A 21,406-nucleotide genomic window follows, 5' to 3' on the forward strand; every position below is an offset into this window, starting at 1 on the left:
TGGAAGCTACATATGTATTTTGTGTCTTGTACCTTCTTATCATTTGAGTATTTGCAGGATATAGTCAACCTATTCAGTGAGACAAACTAAAACCTTACCGAACTTTACTCTGCAGGCTTCATTGTCTTTGACTGTCACCATAATAAATAATTTTATCAGCTGCCAGCAAATAAAAGCAAACCTGGTGTTATCTCTTAAGTTTCAAAGGTCACTGCTCTAAAACCATAAAACTGAGGGGTACAAAAAGTAAGGAAGAATGTTCTAATAAATCTATATAATTGACTTCATTTTGTAATCATCTTCTCAGGAGTATATGTTGGTGTGAATGTTATTTATTTTTTTTAATCCTCTGTTAATTGAAATGCTTCGTTAGCTCCTGCAAAGCCCCATAAATGGCACACTTCTTCGTCCTGTGTTTGTGTAGCAGTTCAGATAGCTACCACAAGTAGAAAGTACACTCCACTAGCTTGATCAGCTGTGGCTCAGGGTCCTAGTGTTAAAGTAATTGTGTGCAAAATACTGCCCCTGATGCATCTAACAGATTGGTATTTGTGTGCATGTGTTAGCTGTTAAGGCACGGAACAAAGCTGTATGAACGTGTGTGAAAGGACAAATGTGGTCTGTGTACCAGATGGTTTACTATTTATTTGCTCCTGAAACATTTCCCGTGTTGGCACGTTGAGTGTTACAAAAGAAAAAAAAATCTATTTCTTGTCTTGGCTGTGGTTTTGAAAGCTGGACCCTTTCACTAGTAAAATTCTGAGTATTACTATAACGAATGAGGTCAGAATTCCCTTTGACTGTTTCAGTTTTATGGCCCTTGCTCTGCCACACGTCTGACTTAGCGGTTTATTGTTAATAAGTAACAATTTACTTTTCCTATTGCGTCAAGACAGTATGTCTCGTGTAACCAGGCTTTTCTTTAATGCTGAAAGTGAAGCGTCGTGTATATCAATGTGTTTACAGGGCGGCCCTTAGCGGCTGGAAACACAGTGAGATGGACCAAGGCAAGTGTAGTGGAACAAAAAGTATTCATTTGCTATACAGCTCTCCTTACAACAATTTACTCGTCGAGCTTCTTCACAGTACAATATCAACCCTCCCACGACAACCGGCAGCCTTAAATATGTTCAGCTGTCACAGACTAACCCATTCTTCCACTCAGGTAAATTCTCAAATCCCAACCTTCCACCACAGTATACAATATCTCAATTAGAATACATAAATATATTTCACATTTTTATATTAATAAACATTTCACACTTTAATTTTACACCAAACCCAATATTATAAAAAAAAAAAAAAAAAACAAGCACAAAAAGATTCACCACTCTCTCTTTACCAATGGTCTCTCCCGGAACCTTTAAATGGTGTCTGGACCCCTGGGGAAGCGTTTGCCCAAACACCTTGAAGAGGACACAGGCAAGAAAGGTGAGTAATTATATCTTACAAACTCTTATTTGCACCACTTTTATTCCTAGATTTCACACCCACACATTTGCATTAGTTTTCTTTACTGGTAAGCCTTAATCACAATCTCAGTCACCATGCTTTTCTCCTCACAGACAACCACCACATTCCTTCATTCCTTGACGAGGAGCAGCTGTGCAGGATCTGAAACAAGGCTACCAACTGATTTTAAAATTCCCAATAAATAGTCAATAAATAATTAAACTTCTTGTGTGCAAATGTTTTACTGTGCAAATCCATGCTTGCATTGCAATGCTAAATAAAGTGCTTGATAAGGTGCTTTTAATAAAGTGAAAGGTGTGCTCTAAAGTGCTATTCAAAGGAGCTTGCAAAGAAAGTGCTATACAGATAATATAATATAAATGACTGTAGTAAGGGAGTCCTCTTCCTTACACTCACACAATGTTAAGTCAGTAGTTGTGTCTCTCAGCCGTGCAGAGCTGAGCAAAGGTTGGTATTCCTTCACATAGCAGCCACATACGTTCTTTGATGTAGTTTTCGGGGCCATGACTCAACTGCAGCTTTCTGCTCGTGCCAGGAATGGTGGATTGTTTTGAGCTCTGTACTCTAGCCAGACTTCTCCGCAGCATGAACATTTTTGCACTGTGTCTTGGTGCATTCATATAACCCCTACTTGTAGAAGACTCATTTCTCCCTCTCTCCCACACACAGCTGCTGCCACATGCTTTTTTTTTATGTGAATGGGACAGGCCTCGTCGACTTTCCATGGAAGAAAGTCAGTTTTGGAGGGAAGGACTGCTTGAGGCACCTTTGTCTTAAGTAGTCTTTTTTTATGTTAGATTAGGATTAGATTTTTTTTTTCTTTTTAATCCGAATAATTATGTGAAATTTTGTGTGCTTATGTGTTGATGTAAAAAGTCTCAGTTACTTTCATTCTGTTTCAGTCTTAGCAGTAAACTCCATGTCAGGTGAATAGGCTTATATGCAATCAATCTACCACTGTAGTTTTATTTTTTGTTGTTGTTTTTTAAATTAGATTTTTTCCCCCTTTTTAATCCTGGAGGTAGTTCAATTCAACACAGAAGTACTGCCAGCTTTGTTCCTCTCTAATGGAGGAGTTGTTCTAAATACATCATGGTGCTGTAAACTAATAAATGATCCCATAAGGAAGCTATGTGAACTTTGGTCCCAGTACAGTATGACCACTATTTCGTCTATAATCCAGAGATTACTGAATTATCTTGAGTAAGTAGCTCAGAGTGAATGTAAAAACGGGCTTCCTCTTTCTGACTGTAGCATGAATAGTGTGTGGCACAGATCTGATTTCCATTTCCAAATATTCAAAGACTCACTAAAAAAAAAAAAAAAAAATTATATACAAAAATACCACTAGTTGACAGTTTTGTTTTGGAGACAAAATGTATATATTTTGCTTCCAAGGAGCTAAACTTTCTTGCAGTTGCAGTTAAGCCATAGTTTTCCAGGCTTTCTAAAGGCCTTTTAAAGTTTTGTTGTTTTTTTTATATTGGCTGCTTTATTTATTATCAATCCAGTCTTTGTACTTGACTATTTTCAGAAGAATTGTTGCTGCTGTTCTTATTCTTCTCCTTTATTAAGCCACTTAACATCAAAGCATAAAAACGCACCTAATTCAAGGGATAAATCAGTATTGTCTACACATACCAGACAGCCAAATTTAGATTGTCATTTGACATTTTGTCACTAACAACCAGGTCACAAAACATTTTGTTCCCATTTATTTGCTTGAATATATGAAAATTAGCACAAATTACTCAGTTTGACAGGCAGAAAAAATATTTGTGTGCTAACACAATGAAATCCAAAGAGCTATTAGCTAAAAACCTGGAATATCTCAGCCTAGTGTGCACTGTGCCTTTAAAAAACTCGAGGTAACTGGACAAGTGGAGCACAAAAGAACATGTGATCGGCTTTAACGAAACAATCTACAGCTGATGAACTGTATCTGAAAGTCATGTCCTTATAGAAATAGGAGGGAAATCCAACAAAAACATGGCACAGGACCTGAGAGATGCACCCGGCTCTTCAGTTGATTAATCTTTTGTTGAAGCCTCATAAGAAATGGCCTCAGTTGAAGGGTGGCTGTCAACAAGCCAATGTTAAGGGAAGGAAACATGGAAAAAATGCTGAGGCATGGCAAATTGCACACAAACTTGTACAGTGGTGGAAATTAGTGGCAACATTCTTATGGAATGATCCACGTTTCATCTAAACTGGATGATTAGTTTGGAAAGAGTAACCATCTAAAAATCAACAGCACCTACCTCCAAATGGGGCCATTTTGCAGAAAATCAGTGATCACAATGCATTTTTAGTCATATCTGGTTTCAGAAGTGACCCAGGAGACAATGGGGGGAAAGGGGGAAAAACAGCCAATAGCACTTTTTAAGCATCAGTTACAGTTTTATTTTAACCACTTTTTCTAAAGAATGTTGGCTGTAGACTGATCTTGGTAATAAAATGTCTGTGGGAAGTTGCTCATAGTGTGTATGCACACAGATATGTGACTATGTCAGATCGCTTAGCAGTGAAGAAATGGAAACTGAACTGAGGTCTGGGATTTTAAGGTCAGTGTTGCCATTTTTTTCCATTCATACTTCCACCAGACGAATTCATCTCAGATTCCACGTGAAGAAAAACTGAACATTTTCCCTGTAAGTCACTCTTGACGCATCGCCATGAGGAAGTTGCAGTGAGGTTTTTGCTGGTTTGTTTGTTTTTTAATGGTAGACTGTGAGTGGCTGGAGTAACCTTGTAATCTTATTCCAGACAAAGGCGTTCTGGCTGCTTCTTGTCCTCCGGGTTGAATGAAGAGCGGAGGGAGCGCATCTTGTGTTTGTGTGTGTATGTGTTTGGGGGTTGTGGAGTAGTACTTGGGGTGATGTGAGGCGTTTCAGTGCTGCAGCCCTATTCACCGATGTCCTTCAGTATTCACACCACGCACCGCTCCAACACGGTCAAGTTAGCCCATATAAGCGTGTGTGACTTCCTGCACAGAGCAGATTCCGCCCTTATGGAGAGCTTGTTTTTTTTTTTTCTCTCGCGACATTTGGGTATGCAAGTAAAAATGACATGGGAATAAATGCATGCACGGTGTTTTAGTTGTACATCTGCATTATCTGTCAGGCCCATAGCTGCAATTAAACTGCACAAGACGAGGCAAAAATACCGTCCAAATTCTGATTTGGCGTGCACTGTGACTTGAGGTTCGCTATAATTTTACCTGCTGATGCTTCCTTCATCACTGTGTTGGATTTGGTCGTTAAATAAAATAATTGGTCGTTAAATAGCTGCTGTCTGCACAGCACACAGTCGGTTGTAATCACGTTTCTTATGACATCCTGATTTCAGTTATATTTGAAAGGTTTTCACAAAATAATTTGAATGCATTTGACTGAGTGTAGTGCGATATACTGTATTTGACTTTTGTAAAACACTAAAACAAATCTAGTTGGGAGTAATATATTTCATAGGCACTGTTTGTTTCTAATTGAACTCTTTCACAAGAGTGACTAGTAACAGTGTACAACCAGAGGCATTCAGATTGACTTTGATATTGCATGTGGTTCATTATTAAGGTATACAGCTGAAATGACTGCCAGAGTAAAATATAAAAAGCAGTAAACTGAAATCATCATCGTTGCTCCTTGAAAAAAAAAGTATAATTACTATACATTTGATAAAAATTAGAGTAAATTAGGCTAGAGTAAATTAAATATACTGTGAAAAAATGATAAAGTCACATTTGGGGGTGAAGGTTGTGTGTCCTCATTTGCAGGAGGAACATTAGGCGTTTTAATCTTGTGCTTTTATTTTGAAGATGCAGCTGAATTTCCGTTCTCGCCGTGTATTCCTCCATCTTGACGTCGCTGCTTCTCAATCGTACTCCTTTCCATTCCATCACGGGCACTTCTTTACCGACACTCCCGTCCACCTGACCCTCCTTCCCCGTGGCCGTGAAAAAAAAGACCTTTCTCATTTTTTTCAAAACCCAAATACAAGGAGGATAAAAAATGGCAAGCAGTTTCTCGAGAATCCTTTCCTCCAAACGACACATCGGGATCCTGACTTTGGTGGGAGGCTCGGTAACGGCTGGATTTCTCCTCCACCGGGAACATGTTAGCGCCGGAGTGCCTGTTCGCAGGAGGTACCCAGCGAGGTAACGTTTTTTTTTTCAATACTACAACAACTACACACAAATGTAGCCATTATTTTTAGAAGCATTTAGCATAACTTTATCACATATTTTGTGATGTAATGCACAGATTATTAGTTATTAGTAAAGCAGCGCGAATGCTATGTTTTATATTATTTTTTAGTTTTTTGTGAAATATTAATATGTTATTAATATCATTGTTTGCATCAACATAATTAAAATTAATCGTGCAAGAGGCAGCATATAGGGATCACGCACAATCCTAACGTCCTTGCAAAAATACTTGGTTCAGTGATGCTTTTTACGTGAAGTAAAATTAGATTTAATATCGCTCATAACCATCGCACGTATGCAACCTTATGTCTCAAATCTCTGCTTCCTTCAGCTATAATTGTGCTCCTTGCACCAGCCTGCAGAGCAGATGGTTTAGCGCCATAAATATAGGTTTCATGCATGCACCCATTGTTATACATGGATACTGGCGGGATCAAAAGACTCGGAGAGGCTGAGGCGGGGTGCGTACGTGTCCCAGTGCACGCCTGCATGCATTAAAAATGCACCACATACACCATATATAGGTTAGTAAATGATTACTGGTATTCTGATATAAAACCCTGCCCACTGTTATACAAGTGGTCACACCTAAAGAGCTCCTGCAGCAGGGGCGTTAACAAGATTGGTTCAGTGGGGTGGCCCGCATGAAATGGGAATATTTAATTATATTTAAATAGAATGTGGAAAATCACCTGGACTATATCATTTACTAATATTTCGACCCATTTTTTAAAAGTAAAAATCATAATCCTTTTTAAGTGATGGTCCCAAAGTTTTCAAATTAGAAGTAGCTAGTGATTATGGTTGAAACCTTGCAGTAATGGTGCAGTAGGTGGTCGTGGTGTGTTGGCAAAAACTGTAGACAGATGTTGGCATTGCTTCCACATACAATAGGGCTCTAGCCAGATCATCCCTTACAGAGGAATAAATATCTGTCAGATTATTGCAATAAAGAAAACATGCTTGTCTTTGTTTTTTAATCCAAGGACATTTGATCGACAAATAATTTTTCTAGTAAATGGTTCTGAACATACAGTTACACATTTACTCCACAGACACAGACTACTATTACGGAACCTGGTTTTTGTCCGATAAAAATGATGTAAAAAATGGTTTAACAATAAATTTAGAAAACATTTGCCTGTTTCATTTTTGCGCTATGCCATAAAAAATATATACACATACACAAAACAATTCTGGAACATAAAGTTGAATTTGCTGGAAAGTCTAAAGGATTGATTGTCTATGATAAAGATGAGTTTGTGAAAGTTTTTTATTTTTGATGTCTTAGCCCTATGCTTTGAGACAAAGTGTAACAAAAACACACACGTTAATTTGTGCTTCTACGGCAGTGCTAATCTTTCAGACTTCTTGGCAACAAGTATTAATTTTTGCTGGTCTTTCACAGCATTTTCTTTTTTTCCCATTAGCGTCTGTGAAAGCCTAAATGTTCATTTGAAAAGCTTGTAGTGTCTAATCTAATTCTGCATCCTCTATCATCATGAAATAAATGGCACTTTTACCATCTCATGAATAGTTGAACATTAACCAAAGAATGCACATTAATGGTGCCGCTGTGCCATGTTTTATAGTACAATGCTCGTGTCCTTCTGTGTCTTACATTAGTGGTGTTTTGTTAGCCGGCAGGGTGTTGTATTAGCAGAAAGTCACAGGTTGACACACCAGTCACTTGCGTACGTGCAATGAAAAACAGTTCCTTGAGTGAGTCACTCATTGTGCCCCTGCTCCAAGGGCAAAAAGTAAACCATCGCCTACACTCCTGTAATTTTTCTCTCTCTCCAATAGCAGCACATTCACATATAATCTTTCATTTGTGTTTGTGCAGTGCGGAGTTCCCAGACCTGCGCAAACACAACAACTGCATGGCCAGTAACCTCACACCTGCAATCTATGCTAAGCTGTGTGATAGGGCCACTCCCAATGGTTTCACACTGGACGAGGCCATCCAGACGGGCGTGGACAACCCTGGGCACCCCTTCATCAAGACCGTTGGCATGGTGGCAGGGGACGAGGAGTCTTATGAGGTCAGACGTCATAGTAACTTTTCGACATACAGGCTTCCTTCTGCATACAAAAACAGGGTTTTGGGTCTAATAGGTTTTAGAAAGAATCACAAGGTAACAGAGAATCCTTCCTTATGCGGAAGAAGACTCATTATTATGTACTTGCATATGCAGCTGTCATCGGGACGTATGTCCTCGGGTCTTCACTACCCTGTTAGTGTTCCCACCCTCATTATCAAGTATGTTTTGTGACATTCACACATGCATACACAGAGTATTACAGTGTCACTGAGGCAGGGTTTTTAGCTGGGACATGTCTTTTGGGATGTCTCAATATCTAAAATGAGGATACTTCAGTACATTTTCATTTTAATTGCCTACTTCATTTAGAAGCTACAGAAATATCTTGGAACTGCTGACAGCAGTGTGTGTGTCTTTGAATGTGATATTAACTATGGATCAGGAGAATAATGAGTGTTTAATCTGTAATGCTGAAGGTTGCAGGTCAACCATTAGACATTTCTGTTCCTTGTGATTGTGTAAGCATTTTCCTTAAACAATATGAATACATACCTTTGCAATGTATCATATACTCCCAGCTTTTGACATGTGTGGGAGTTTCTTTTGAACACTTCAGGGTATGGCGTTACTGTAACACAACAGAATGTCAGTGACTTCTGGTAAAGTAGTTACTCAATGTTCAGAGACAGAGTCTTTTTAGGATATTTCAGACCCTTCCACTTTTTTCAGTCATAAAATGTTGGCTAGAAGATTGCACTGCAAAAATATCCACACCTTCCTAGTACTGTGTTGGATCCCTTTTTGCCTTCAGAATTCTTAGTCTTAGTTCACAGATTAAACAAGGTGCTGAAAACATTTCTCAAAGCTTGGTCCATATTGATATGATGGGATCACAGAGTTGCAGTAGATAATAATAATAATGGATTGCATTTATATAGCGCTTTTCGGGACCCCTCAAAGCGCTTTACAATTCCACTATTCATTCACTCTCACATTCATACACTGGTGGAGGCAGCTACAGTTGTAGCCACAGCTGCCCTGGGGCAGACTGACAGAAGCGAGGCTGCCATATTGCGCCATCGGCCCCTCTGGCCATCACCAGTAGGCGGTAGGTGAAGTGTCTTGCCCAAGGACACAACGACCGAGACTGTCCGAGCCGGGGCTCGAACCGGCAACCTTCCGATTACAAGACGAACACCCAACTCTTAAGCCACGATCGCGTAGATTTGTTGCTACGCATCCATATTGTGCAACTCCCATTTCATCAGACCGCACAAGTGCTCTTTCTGGTTATTAAGTGATGACGTGTAAACCCTGCTTCCAGGTCCAAACTCCTACTGATACTGTTGTATCGTTAACATGTTGCAGGGCTTTGTATCTTGTTCTGTTTAATCTTAACAAACCCCTAAAAATAATGAGAGATCAATGTTGGGCTCTGTGGGTTTTTATTACAGTGAGGTCAATAAGTATTTGATCACCCTGTCATTTTGCAAGTTCTCTTACTCAGTCTTGGTCTACAATTTTCAGCATAGAGACAGAGAGACTGTGAGAGACAGAATCTAAAAAGAACAATCCGGAAATCACATTATATGATTTTTGAACAATTTATTTGTGAACAAATACTTGTTGACCTCACTGTAGTACTATTCATCTGCTGCAGTTTAAAACCTTACAATGGAACTACAGCCCATCAGCTAACTATTTGCTAGTTTTCTATCTTCATTTAATGTGAAGTGATAGCAGAGCTGTTTGTTTTAGTTTTTCCAAAATTCCTCATTCAGAACATGGTGTATAATGTTTAGATGGAAACCAGTGATCTAACATCTTGCTACCTTCTAACTCGGTTGAACTTCAGAAATTCTATTTTTCATGGATGGTTGGATGTTAAACTTTCTTGTAACACCTGGGAGCACACTAATCATTTTATTAACGGTAAGAGAGTTTAGACAGTTTGGACCCGGAAACGGTTCATGACTTCGGACTTAAGAGACTGATAGGATTGGGATCTGGTAACTGTGGAGGCCATTTGAGTTCAGGTTCGAAATGATCTGCGGTTTGTGATGTAGCATGTTATCCACCTGAAATGATCCATCATAAGATGGATCATAAAGAGATGAACGTGGTCACCATTAATACTCAAGTAGCCTGTGGTGTTTAAATGATCATCAGTTGGTACTCAGGGGCTCAAAGTGTGTCAAAGAAAATATCTCCAGTTTGGTGAGCCTGTGTGAATCATAGCCTCAATTTCCTTTTCTTATCTGAAAGAAGTAGCACCTGGGTTGGTCTTGTGCTGCTGCGGCCCATCTGCTTCAAAGGTGTGATCATGGCTCAAGAGTTGGCAGTTCGTCTTGTAATCGGAAGACGGAATCGGTTCGAGCCCCGGCTCCGACAGTCTCGGTCTCGGTCCTTGGGCAAGACACTTCACCCGTTGCCTACTGGTGGTGGTCAGAGAGCCCGGTGGCGCCCCAATGTAGCTTACCATTACCAGTGTGTGAATGGGTGGATGACTGAACTTGTAAAGCGCTTTGGGGTCCATCGGGACTAAGTAAAGCGCTATACAAATACAGGCCATTTACCAAAGGTTGGACGTGTTGAGAGATGCTCATCTGCTTTTAAAGAGTGGTTATTTGAGTTACTGTTGCCTTACTACCAGGTCAAGGCAGTCTGGCCATTATCCTCATCATTACCAACATCAACAAAGTACTTTCACTCAGAGAACTGCTGTTCACTGGATATTTTCTTTTTTCACGCCATTCTCTAAAAACCGTAGCGATGGTTGGGGGGAACATCCTAGTAGTTCCTGAAATACTCAGCCCGTATTGCACCAATGTTCAAAGTCTCTGAAATCATCTTTTCTCCCCATTTACGGCAGATATAGTTTTAAGTGTAACAACCTTTCACACATGCACATGTGCAGTGTGTCCAGTTTTTCCTTCTAGATCTTTTTAAGCCTTGTCATCAGCTTTGAGCCACCGTTGGGTCTCTTCAAAGATTTGGGGGGCTTAAAGCCTGAGTTTAGGCTGGGTCTCTCAAGGACAGTCAGAGACTTGTCTTGAAACCAATCCAGCATTCTCTTGGCTGTTGTTGTGAAAATTGATCCATTGTTGGTCTCAGGTTGCTTGCACTCTGGATTAGATTTTCTTTAAAAGCTTCTGTGCATTTGGCTCCATTCCTCCTAGCATCTTCTCTGAGTTCTCTCCCCGCTCTCACCTTCAAAGGGTGATGCTGCCTCTACCATGCCTCACTACTGAAGTACCGATTAGATTTATTCTCATAGAGGAAATCCCCTCTTCCACTAGTTAGTTGAGTGATGTTAGGTATCCAAGTGTATTGTATATTTATCTTTATCAAATGGTCAGAAATAACGCAGCAATTCAAATATTTTACTGACTGTGCTGTAAATGGGCCGATCAGACTTAAAGGCATATCAGGTGCTGTAAAAATGTGCTTAAGTTACTGTTTAGAGCTTGTTTTATGGTAATTAATGCTAGTGAACATAAACTGATTCGAACAAGCTAATCAACTGCAACATGCATTTTGGAAAATGTATTACCTGCTTTATCAACAAATGACAACAAAATAACAATGATTATATTACTTTAACTTTATCAACTCAATAATTCATGTGACTCAATTTCACTAATAAATGACCCTAATTGTTCGCTCTACTTGGCTTATCAATCACTCCAGACCAGGCATAAGAAAAATCTTTTTTAATTATTCCTTTTCATTGTTGCTTATTTTAAATGAGCAATAATAAATATTTAAAGGTGGAAAAAATAGACTTTTAAAATGAACTCATTAGTAAACCTTATACATGCAATGTCTGAGTATTCTTTATTCCTTTTTCTGGTTTAGGTATTTGCAGACCTTTTGGACCCTGTGATCAAGGAAAGGCACAATGGCTATGACCCCCGCGTCATGAAGCACCCCACTGATCTGGATTCTAGCAAGGTATTACTAACACTGACAGTGCCTGAAGTAGTATTTTACTCCGTGGGCTGGGTATTTGAAAGCAAAATTTGCAAAAAGCATCAAAAAATTAAGAACTACTCATTTTACTCTAAATATGTACGTTTAAATTGTGAAGGCAAAGTGCCTAGTTAGATTTCTAGCTCTCTTTATATACTACAATAACCAGTCTAGAGAAGTATAAAATTCTTCCTCCTCCTCACCTCTTATTTCTTTCACTGTTTTTTTTTTTAAATACATTATATGATCTGATTTACCTGCACAGGTAGCCTTAAACCTCCCCCATCTTTGTTTCAGATCCAGTCAGGTCATTTCGATGAGCGATATGTGTTGTCGTCCAGGGTGAGGACAGGCCGCAGCATCCGCGGCCTGAGCCTGCCACCCGCCTGCACCAGGGCAGAGCGCAGGGAGGTGGAGAGAGTGGTGGTGGATGCCCTGTCTGGCCTGAGGGGTGACCTAACAGGGAAGTACTACAGTCTCACCCAAATGACAGAAAAGGAGCAGCAACAGCTCATTGATGTGAGTGATGACGTCGTGCTGTTGACTCATTTGGAATTTGCATTTGGAAAAAGTCAAGTTTTAGCTACCTCTGCTCTCATTTAATTATTTGTATATTTGTCTTAGAAAAAACATCCTGTAAGTTAATGTATACAATTTCACATTGGAAACCAAAGTTATACTAAAGCATTATATTTTATTTACTACATTTTACAGGTGTTCTATAAGGAAAGATATATTTTCAGTGCCATTGTCTGTTTGCTTGTCTTTTAGCAAGTGTACTTACCAATAGAATTGCATCAAACTTGGCAGAAAGACGAAGCAAAAGAATAACCCATTTCATTTTGGTGCAGATCCAGACTAAAATTGCAAAACTGATACTTGGCCTTGGCAGAGGATGCATTCTCTCATTTTTGTACTTCATATAGTTAGCCTGAAAGAAACGATCCGTCAGTTGATCACATATTTATAACCTGGAATTTTTTAGCACACTTAACCAGAAAACTCTGGGCCATCAGCTTAATGTTTCTTTGTTATGTTTAGCCTGCTGTTGATGTGATTACAATTCCACTACGTGACCTACAAGAAGAAAAAATAAAGAGAATTTTATCACATATAAGCAGGAGTGGGCGTGTTGTGGTTGACACAGCATTTTTCTCCTCACAATGAGAAAAGATCAGAGTATTGAATTCTCAGGTCTACCTCATTGTTAATGGCTCCCAGCATGCATTTTAGTGATGGAAATAGCAGCAAGAACTCTTGATTGAATGTTGGGTTAAGGTTATTGAGTTGATTGAAGATATTATTTCTAATGTTCTGATGTTGTTTATATTTGTAATTAGTTCTAATTTCTTGATCCCATTTTGTTTTCTTTACCAACAAACACTCTGGACTTAGCTGAGTATAAATCATCCTTTTTTCTGTATTTCCAACAGGACCACTTCTTGTTTGACAAGCCGGTGTCCCCCCTCCTCACGTGTGCAGGGATGGCTCGTGACTGGCCAGATGCCCGTGGTATTTGGTAAGTGGATAAGGCTGGTAAACAAAACTTCTTCATCTGTTAATTCCAGAAATAAAGAGATCCTAAATACCTTGGTAAAGGTTCATGTAGGTCAGAGAGGTCAAACCTGTTTTATATTATGGGCCAAATAACATGTCCCACTTTGACCTGAGGTGGACCAGAACAGTGAAACTCCCCTTTCTGTCAGAATAAAGACGTTTAACTACACATTTAATCTCTGAGCTATCATAATATACCAAAAAAGAAGTGCAACAACAGTATATCTCACTTTTTCTACATGATAAAGAAATGCTGCTGTAGTAAATGAAAAACATCTGCCAGCGGGACTCTATGGGCTTAAACTGAAATAAAAAGTAAATGTGTTAAACAATAGTGAAAGTTTTATTATCTCATTGCACAGAATGCCGTCTAATTACAAAACAGAAAGTTTTTGTTAATTCACAGAGAATACCCTTTTTTCCCCTCTGTGCATCCACTGTAAAAAACAGAAATTTGTATAGGAGATACACAGAACAGAATTTTTCTGCCATTTGATCTTTTTTGTCTGATCTTTAATTACTTTGGTGTAGTATGATTGGACTTTATCAGGCAGAAAAGCTGCAGAATGTATTGAAATACAGTTGTTTCAAAAAAGATTGCCCTATTTCACATTATCTAGGGGGGTCTAGTGGGCCGGACGGCGTCTTTGCCGCTGCGATTCTGGCCTGTGGTCCTTATGTTTTTTACCCCTGATTTAGATCATTGCTGTGTACTGGATTTACACAAGGCGCTGCTGATGGTTGACTAATCTTGTATTTATATTTAAGAATAACATTTTCTTCTTTTCTGAGGGATGACAGTGATGCAGTGTTTGCAGGTGACCTACTATGATATTTAATTAACGTTTTTCTTTACTGCTACAAACTGGAAGTGGGTCATACAAACAGTTATGTAACGTGTTTCTCCCAAGTGAGGCCACTCTTTTAGTCCTTAATGATTAGTTTTCATATTTAACAGTTTTCTAAATAAAGAAGGGCCTTTTTTTGTCTTTGTTTTTGGCGTTTCTCCGTCACTGATCCTTGGTGGAGGTGTATTAGCAATGCGGAAAATGCTCCCTCAGCACTGAGTTTCAGCATGTACTCAGGAATAACCCAGTGCAACGTGTCAGCCAGCCAAAATCAATCACCAGCCTCCCTCCTCTCTCCCTCTGCCAGCCGTATCAGCCAACCTGTCCTCAGCTCTCCTTAATAATTCACCTTCACATCATTCCTTCATCATCTCTTCTTTCAGGAGCTCAGCTTTCTCTTTTTCTGGCTCTCTGATCTTTTCTTTTTTTCACTAACCTTATGTTCAGCTCTGCTGTGAATCGTTTTGCTTATTTTTTAATCCTTTTTTGCTTCTGTTCCGTGTTCTTTTTCTTCCTTTTTATTGCATCACTGTATTCTCCTTCTCTCTCTCCCTACCCTTTTTAAATGTCTGCCACCATTAAGGTAATAAGCACAGAGAAAAGACTACCTCACAGTAGTCTTATGCGTTGACTTAAAATTTTATAACATTATGCATGAAAAGTTGGCACTTCTAATGACTCATACTGTGTGAGCCTTTCTATGAGGGAGTCTTTTCTTGAAGTGACGTGTACAGTAGGTCATGTATAGTTGGTACTGAACATTAGTATATAGAATATATATTCTCCGGAGTACAATCAGTGTGCACTTTGTAATAGCTTTAGACAGTCTTCAGTCTGGAATAGGAACATGCATCTGTGCAGTCGTGGTTATATCTTCAGAAGTATAAATATTAATGTGAATAAACACTTGTTTGTATCACTGACAGGCTTGACTCTTTATCAGGTAGACTTTACTTTCTTTTATCTGTTTAATAACATGTCTGCTTTCTTTAGTGTTTCATTGAAACCTTGACAAAGCGGTAGTAAAAGACTTAGGGGTGAGGGTTCCGATAATTAGATAATCGTAATAATGGTCAGATAATTCTCCAATTTGAAACATAGCATGTTCAAACTTTATAAAATAGACTCAATATTTTATTCCGTCTGATTAAGAGTGAATGAGGCCATAAACTCGTCAGGAAAGTGTTTAAAGAGGTCAAGACTGAAGGCTGTTTTCCTATAAATGTCTATAGGACCAAAGGTCTTCTTTACAACCATAGCTATCATAGTTTGGAGGCCTTCAGGTAGAATGCAGGGTTAAGGCACCTCTGGATCGGCTTTATTTTCCAGCCCATAACCATTTGGGTTTTTTTTTTTTTTTTTACTGTCTATAGTCTGTCCACTTCTGTTTTATATGCTAGTGCAATTACAGAAACTGGGCAACCATCAACCACAAACATGAATACTGTATAATCTATGTCCTTAATCTATGCGCAGGCACAACATTGAGAAGACATTCCTGATTTGGGTCAATGAGGAGGATCACACAAGAGTCATCTCTATGGAGAAGGGAGGAAACATGAAGAGAGTCTTTGAGAGGTTCTGCAGAGGCCTGAAGGAGGTAAGACTGTGTTTGTGTATGCAAGGGGATAATTTGAAACAGCTTAAGGAGAAAAGAACTAAATAGAGAATTTGGGGAGTTGAGCAGGCATGGTGTTTTTCTCCGTTGTGATCTCTGTGCAAATGTGATCCTGGACCATAAGAAATTACTGCCAGCAAATCTGATACACTGCACGATGTTGGCTGTGTGTGATTTAATAAAAGTATTGGATATTAAATTTGATAATGGTAAACTGTGGGTCTGCTGCAGTTTGATGGCTTTATGGATTTAATAAACCTGGCAAGATAATTAATACAGTCTAAAAGCATCACTGTAGAGAATGCTTACAGAATGGAAAAAACTGCTTACACTAGACTTTGACTTCACATGTTGACAGATGCCCAAAAATGGTTGGGCAAACATAAACTGTTTATGTCCTGATGCATACTCATTCGCCCAGGTAAGGAAAGAGGATGTACATGTCATCCTGTCCAGGAAGTATATGTTCCCATAATGAGGGTTTACACATCCTGAACAGGGAGGAACACTGAGTGGGGAGATTTACGTGAAAAGGGAACGACCATCTCTGAATGAAGCAGGGGGGCCTAAGGGTACTTATTTCACCATCTTACAATACTGTGATTCCAGCCATTCCTCAACTCTGTGAATGGTACTCATGGCCATTGATCAGTGGTTGTTGATCAATGGTCATGACAATTTCCATATTAATCATCAAGAAACTGATCTCACAGCATGTTGTTTGCCAGTGGTGCTAGTTTCAGTCAGTCTGCAGAGGTACTTTTTATAAGGTTGGAGAAACCTGCAGTCAGCTGAGACTGAAGAAGTCAGACAGCGAGCTGAAACAAAACGTTTCCCCCACTGAAAACACCATGTCCAGATGAATACAATCAACTTTTTGGGATAAACTGTTTATCCAAAAGCAGGCCAAATTCCCCTTTTGAGAAAGCACTAAAGACAAGCAATACAACATCTGGGGCTTTTATGTACTAAATGTGTGAGGGCCCTGAACAGCAGTCCTTGGCTCTACATTAGCACTGGGTTATCTGTCATTCCACTCCCACCAGAGTTCATTGAACAGTTATAGAAGTTGAGCAACTCGCTATTCTTTTCTTGTCAGCCACAAAATATGAAAACTCAAAGGTGTGGCAGTTATTGCAGTCTGGGAGTGAAACACACTCACTGTCTTGTTTGACTCCATATTCCTCTGTTAGGTGGAGCGTCTGATCCAGGAGAGAGGCTGGGAATTTATGTGGAACGAGAGGCTTGGTTACGTCCTTACCTGCCCCTCAAACCTGGGCACAGGACTGAGGGCTGGTGTCCACGTCAAGCTGCCCCTGCTGAGCAAGGTGAGTTTAATGTTTGTAAAGAAACTCCATACGTTTGTTTCCATACATGTGTTTTATTGGGTTTTGGGGTCACATTTAAAGCACAAGATTTGCACTGTGTGTGGCTTTTTAAAATTAAGCTAGCAAGGATTTCCCGAGTGCCGTTAAACAGACTCAGGACATTTTAGCACATCTTCATTATGTTACATTATTCATTTTGTTCACAAAAAACAAAAACTATCAAAAATTATTAACTCGTTGTCTGATGTGTACCTTTTTTTGCTCAATAACAGCCTCCACTTTTTGTTGTAGTTTTCCACAAGTCTCACATGTCTCCTGAGCAATCCCAAACAACTGTTCTTTGATGAATCTCTCAAGCTCCTCTAGATTTGATGGTCTTCTTCCACCGATCTTGGTCTTCAGTTCATTACAGATTTTTAATGGGAATAAAGTCAGGGCTTTGAGCAAGCCAGTCAATACCCTTCACTTTGGTCTTCTGGAGGTAGTTCTTCAGCAGGAGCGACATGTTTTGGGTCGTTGTCAAGTTGGAAGACAACGCAACGATCCACAAGCAATTACTACTTGAAGTTTTCTTGCAAAATCTTCTTTCTTCATGTTTCCTTCCACCTTGACAAGATTCCCACTTCCCACAGCATAATACTCCCATCTGTGTGTTTCACTGTGGGGATGGCGTTCTCTTCTCCAGAATTAAGTTTCCTGTGCATGGTTCTAGCGATTGTCTTCTTTGAGACTACAGTTCCTGACTTGGCTAAGTCATTCATTCATGTCTTGGGAGTTTTTCTGGGGTTTTTAGACACATCTCTCTTGTTCTTCTTTCCAGAGTCTTTGAAATCTTTCACTTCCTACCTCTGCAAGGCTTGTTCTGCGCTGTGTTGCTCTCTGTGAATTTGTTGATGATACTTCACTCTTCTTGACACTTTAAAACACCTTTGATAACTTTGGATATCCATCGTCTGCTTTGTGAACATCATCAATTCTTTTCTCAAGTCTACAAAAGGAATCTTTAGATTAATTCACCCTTAATAATATTGTGGTTGGTGATTTGAAACGGCGTGAAATAACACCTTTCTGCTTCATCCCAGGATCCTCGCTTCAGTAAGATCCTGGACAACCTGCGTCTGCAGAAGCGAGGGACAGGCGGTGTGGATACTGCAGCTGTGGGTGGTGTATTTGACATCTCCAACCTAGACCGCCTGGGACAGTCTGAGGTAGGGTAAATGAAGTGTGTGGCTACGTCCCTAACCTTTAAGTACACCGCAGATATTACCTGTCAAGCCGTTTTTCCAGGTGTTGTTCATTAACCACAAATACCTCGATAAATTATCCCGGGATAAGCAAAGACAATGCTTTCTCAGTGAGGCTAAAAAAAAGCTAACCATCTTAACCGTGTTACCTAGAAAATATGAGCACAATGTAAACTGTTGCTAAACAAATATTTGGTGAGTCGGATTATTTGGAGTACAGTTAGTACTCCAAGTAAGTATAGCTGGAGCTATTTTTCACAACTGCAAAAGCATAAGAGAAGCTTCTTGTTTGGCCTGTACATGTAATCTGTCTCCGTTATGTCCTTGGCCTCAGCGTCACATGGGTACAGTACAATAGAGGAGCTCTCTATTGTGGTGAGTGCATGGTTGTGTGTTTTATTCTGATGACATCAGAGGAGGCGGGGGCTCTTTGTTGTTTCTGGGTGAAGTGCAGTGTACAAATTAGCCTTCAGTTTGGTACAGATTAAGAATCACTCATCTAATTTTCTTTCTTTAAAATATTGTCTGATTATTGAAAGGCTTGGAAGCTGACCTCCAAGGGTGGAGTCAGTGAGTTAAGGAAAGAGAAAATCTGAATAAGGATGGAGGAATGAGAGAATTGTGAGCAGCTGGGGAAAAGTGCAGGAGGACTACAAGGAGGTGTTCCTCTTTAAGCCCATGTTAACAAATACAGATTTCAGTCTGATATGTTGGTGCCTTTTAAAACACTCAAGGTCACCTTATAATGCAAATAAAATAAACATTAAAATCACAAACCTGTGCAGAAGTCTGAGGAAGTAAAATTAACTCGATGCTTTTTACCCCTCAGTCATAAAAGGCTGACGGAGAATTAGACGCAAGTTCATTAGTGTGATAACACAAAAACAAGGCCACATAGGAGTTTGAAGTTCATACCACGGGTGCTTCGACTGAGCCTTGGACAAGGTCAAAGGTCAGGTTTTCAGAAAAGCTTATGAATGAGATAACATGAGACCAAGGCGACGTACGATTTTGAAACTGATACCATAGATGTGTCTAAGTATTGTTGTTGTTGAATTAATATGATATAAAATACAGAATTTAGAAATACTAAATAAAATAAATATTTAGTAATCCTCATTTTAATTAAAAAAAACAAACAAACAGTTCTGCGGGTACTTGAAAGTTTCTTGTTAGTTTTTAGGCCCTCAGCAGGTTGTAATTTGACACAGACATGACACCACTGTGAGGACACTGCTGTGTGACACAACAGAATAGAAACTATCTATCAGGACAGGCTGAAGCTATCCCAGCTGCATAGGGTGAGAACACAGAGACAAACAAATTCATGCTCACAGCCACTTTGGAACCACATACTAACCTAATGTCTTTGGACTATGGGAAGAAGCCTGAATACCTAGAGAGAAGCAACACAGACATAGGATTCAAACCCAGGTCCTTCTTGATGCGAGGTGACCGTTCTAACCACTGTTGCATCGTCCTGCTGTGAAAATATATAGATATTTCTGGGTTGTGTGTTATACATCAGCCCCTGTGAAGATTTGAGAAGTGCCTGTTTTTGAGGTGGGCTGTACTTAGCACTAGAGGAGGCACACATTCTGCGTCTTAACTGAGCCATAAGACAGAATCAACAAGAGTACAGGCTGCTTGTATTTATATCTGCTCATCCTTATTTGGTAGGTGGCATTTTGGTTGTGAAGGGTTTGTTTATAGCTGCAGACTGTTTTGTATCTTCAGCCTCTGACAGCATTCAAAGAAAAAGCTGTTAGAAGTACCCTGTATTAGGCTTTCACTATTTTATTTGCTTTAAGATACAAATGTTTTCTGGTCATGTTAATAATTTCTGTCTTGTGTGGCTTACCAAACACAAATGTCACTTGGCTTTGACCTTGATAAAATTACTCTTCCTTATTGCAAAAATAGTGTCTACTTTTTATGTTCTGTGCACTTTCCTGTTCACTTTTATTACTAAAATGTGGCATGTTCATCCTCTCAGGTCCAGCTGGTGCAGACAGTGGTTGATGGCGTCAACTACCTAATTGAGTGTGAGAAGAGACTGGAGAGAGGACAGGACATCAAGGTGCCCCCACCCATCAAGCTGTCCAAGTAGACACTGATCCCTCACCTCCCCACACAGACCTCTGGGCACACACACATGCACAAATTCCTCTCGCTCTCTGTGCCCATAGATATTACAAATATCTATTTCATCGCCTCATTTATTACTACTAATTACACCATCCCACCCCACAGCATACCTCTCTAGAATATAATCTCTTTATATTAGATGTAGCTTCAGGCTCCCAGAACTGCTTTGGGCCTAAGTGAGTGAAGCCTACTGCAGTAAATTCAAAGTTTGATTTAAGCTTAAATCTAAATCCTGCTCTAAGATAGCAGTGGATACGAATAAGGATGCACAAATTATGGGGCTGTTATAAGATGCCCTTTTCTGCATGGCCCAACATCTCTGGCTCTCCTATCAAAGCACTCCTCAGCCTGCCCAAACCTGGCTTACTCCCTTCCTGTCGCATGTCCTGTACACACATCCCCTTTCCTCTCATCTCTGTAGTTTCACTGTTCATGCCTATTAGCTAGTGCTTGTGTAGTTCATCCATCTGTGCTCACCGTGGAGGGTGGATTGTGTGTACATAGTTTACTTTAACTGTTCTGAAGTGGTTTGAATGTAGACCAACAAGCTGAAGACAGAAGACCCATGTGTTCTCCGGATGAGTGGGTTGTTTGGTGACATGCTGGTGTCAGATTATAATTCACACTGGTCCAGTTAAGCTCTGTACTGTATGCTACTGAAGCAATATCATTTGAGTTTATAACTGAATGTCACGCTCTAATGTCTTTTATTAAAGAAATCATCTATTTAACAGTATTTGCTCCACTGTCTGACTCTTATTTTTTTATGTTTTTTGGGTCCTATGTGAGCTAAATGCAATTTCTTTGGTGTTTTCTACCAATATGAATCCAGAGCTTTGAGTAACCATAGTAACCAAGCTTGCGTGGCATGATTTCTATCAGTGTGGTTGCATAGTGTCATGTGACAATGTTTAGTTGGAAGCATAACAAAACTGTATTATGTTTAAGAGGTCAGTACACGGGGTT

At 39.6% G+C, this 21,406-nt stretch overlaps 1 protein-coding gene across 1 annotated transcript; it reads left to right on the forward strand.

Annotated features, from left to right (window-relative positions):
- Positions 1 to 4,368: 4,368 nt before the first annotated feature.
- On the forward strand, positions 4,369 to 21,193 carry LOC308383662 (creatine kinase U-type, mitochondrial-like). The gene is made up of 9 exons (XM_080861715.1): positions 4,369 to 5,629; positions 7,527 to 7,725; positions 11,584 to 11,679; positions 11,995 to 12,216; positions 13,131 to 13,216; positions 15,579 to 15,702; positions 16,914 to 17,048; positions 18,131 to 18,256; positions 20,289 to 21,193. Exons 1-9 carry the CDS (start codon positions 5,484 to 5,486, stop codon positions 20,400 to 20,402), a joined length of 1,248 nt encoding a protein of 415 aa, XP_080717841.1. The 5' UTR covers positions 4,369 to 5,483; the 3' UTR covers positions 20,403 to 21,193.
- Positions 21,194 to 21,406: the final 213 nt, after the last annotated feature.

The sequence above is a fragment of the Rhamphochromis sp. 'chilingali' genome (genome assembly GCF_963969265.1).
Source record: "Rhamphochromis sp. 'chilingali' genome assembly, chromosome: 2".
NCBI classification, from domain to species: Eukaryota; Metazoa; Chordata; class Actinopteri; order Cichliformes; family Cichlidae; genus Rhamphochromis; species Rhamphochromis sp. 'chilingali'.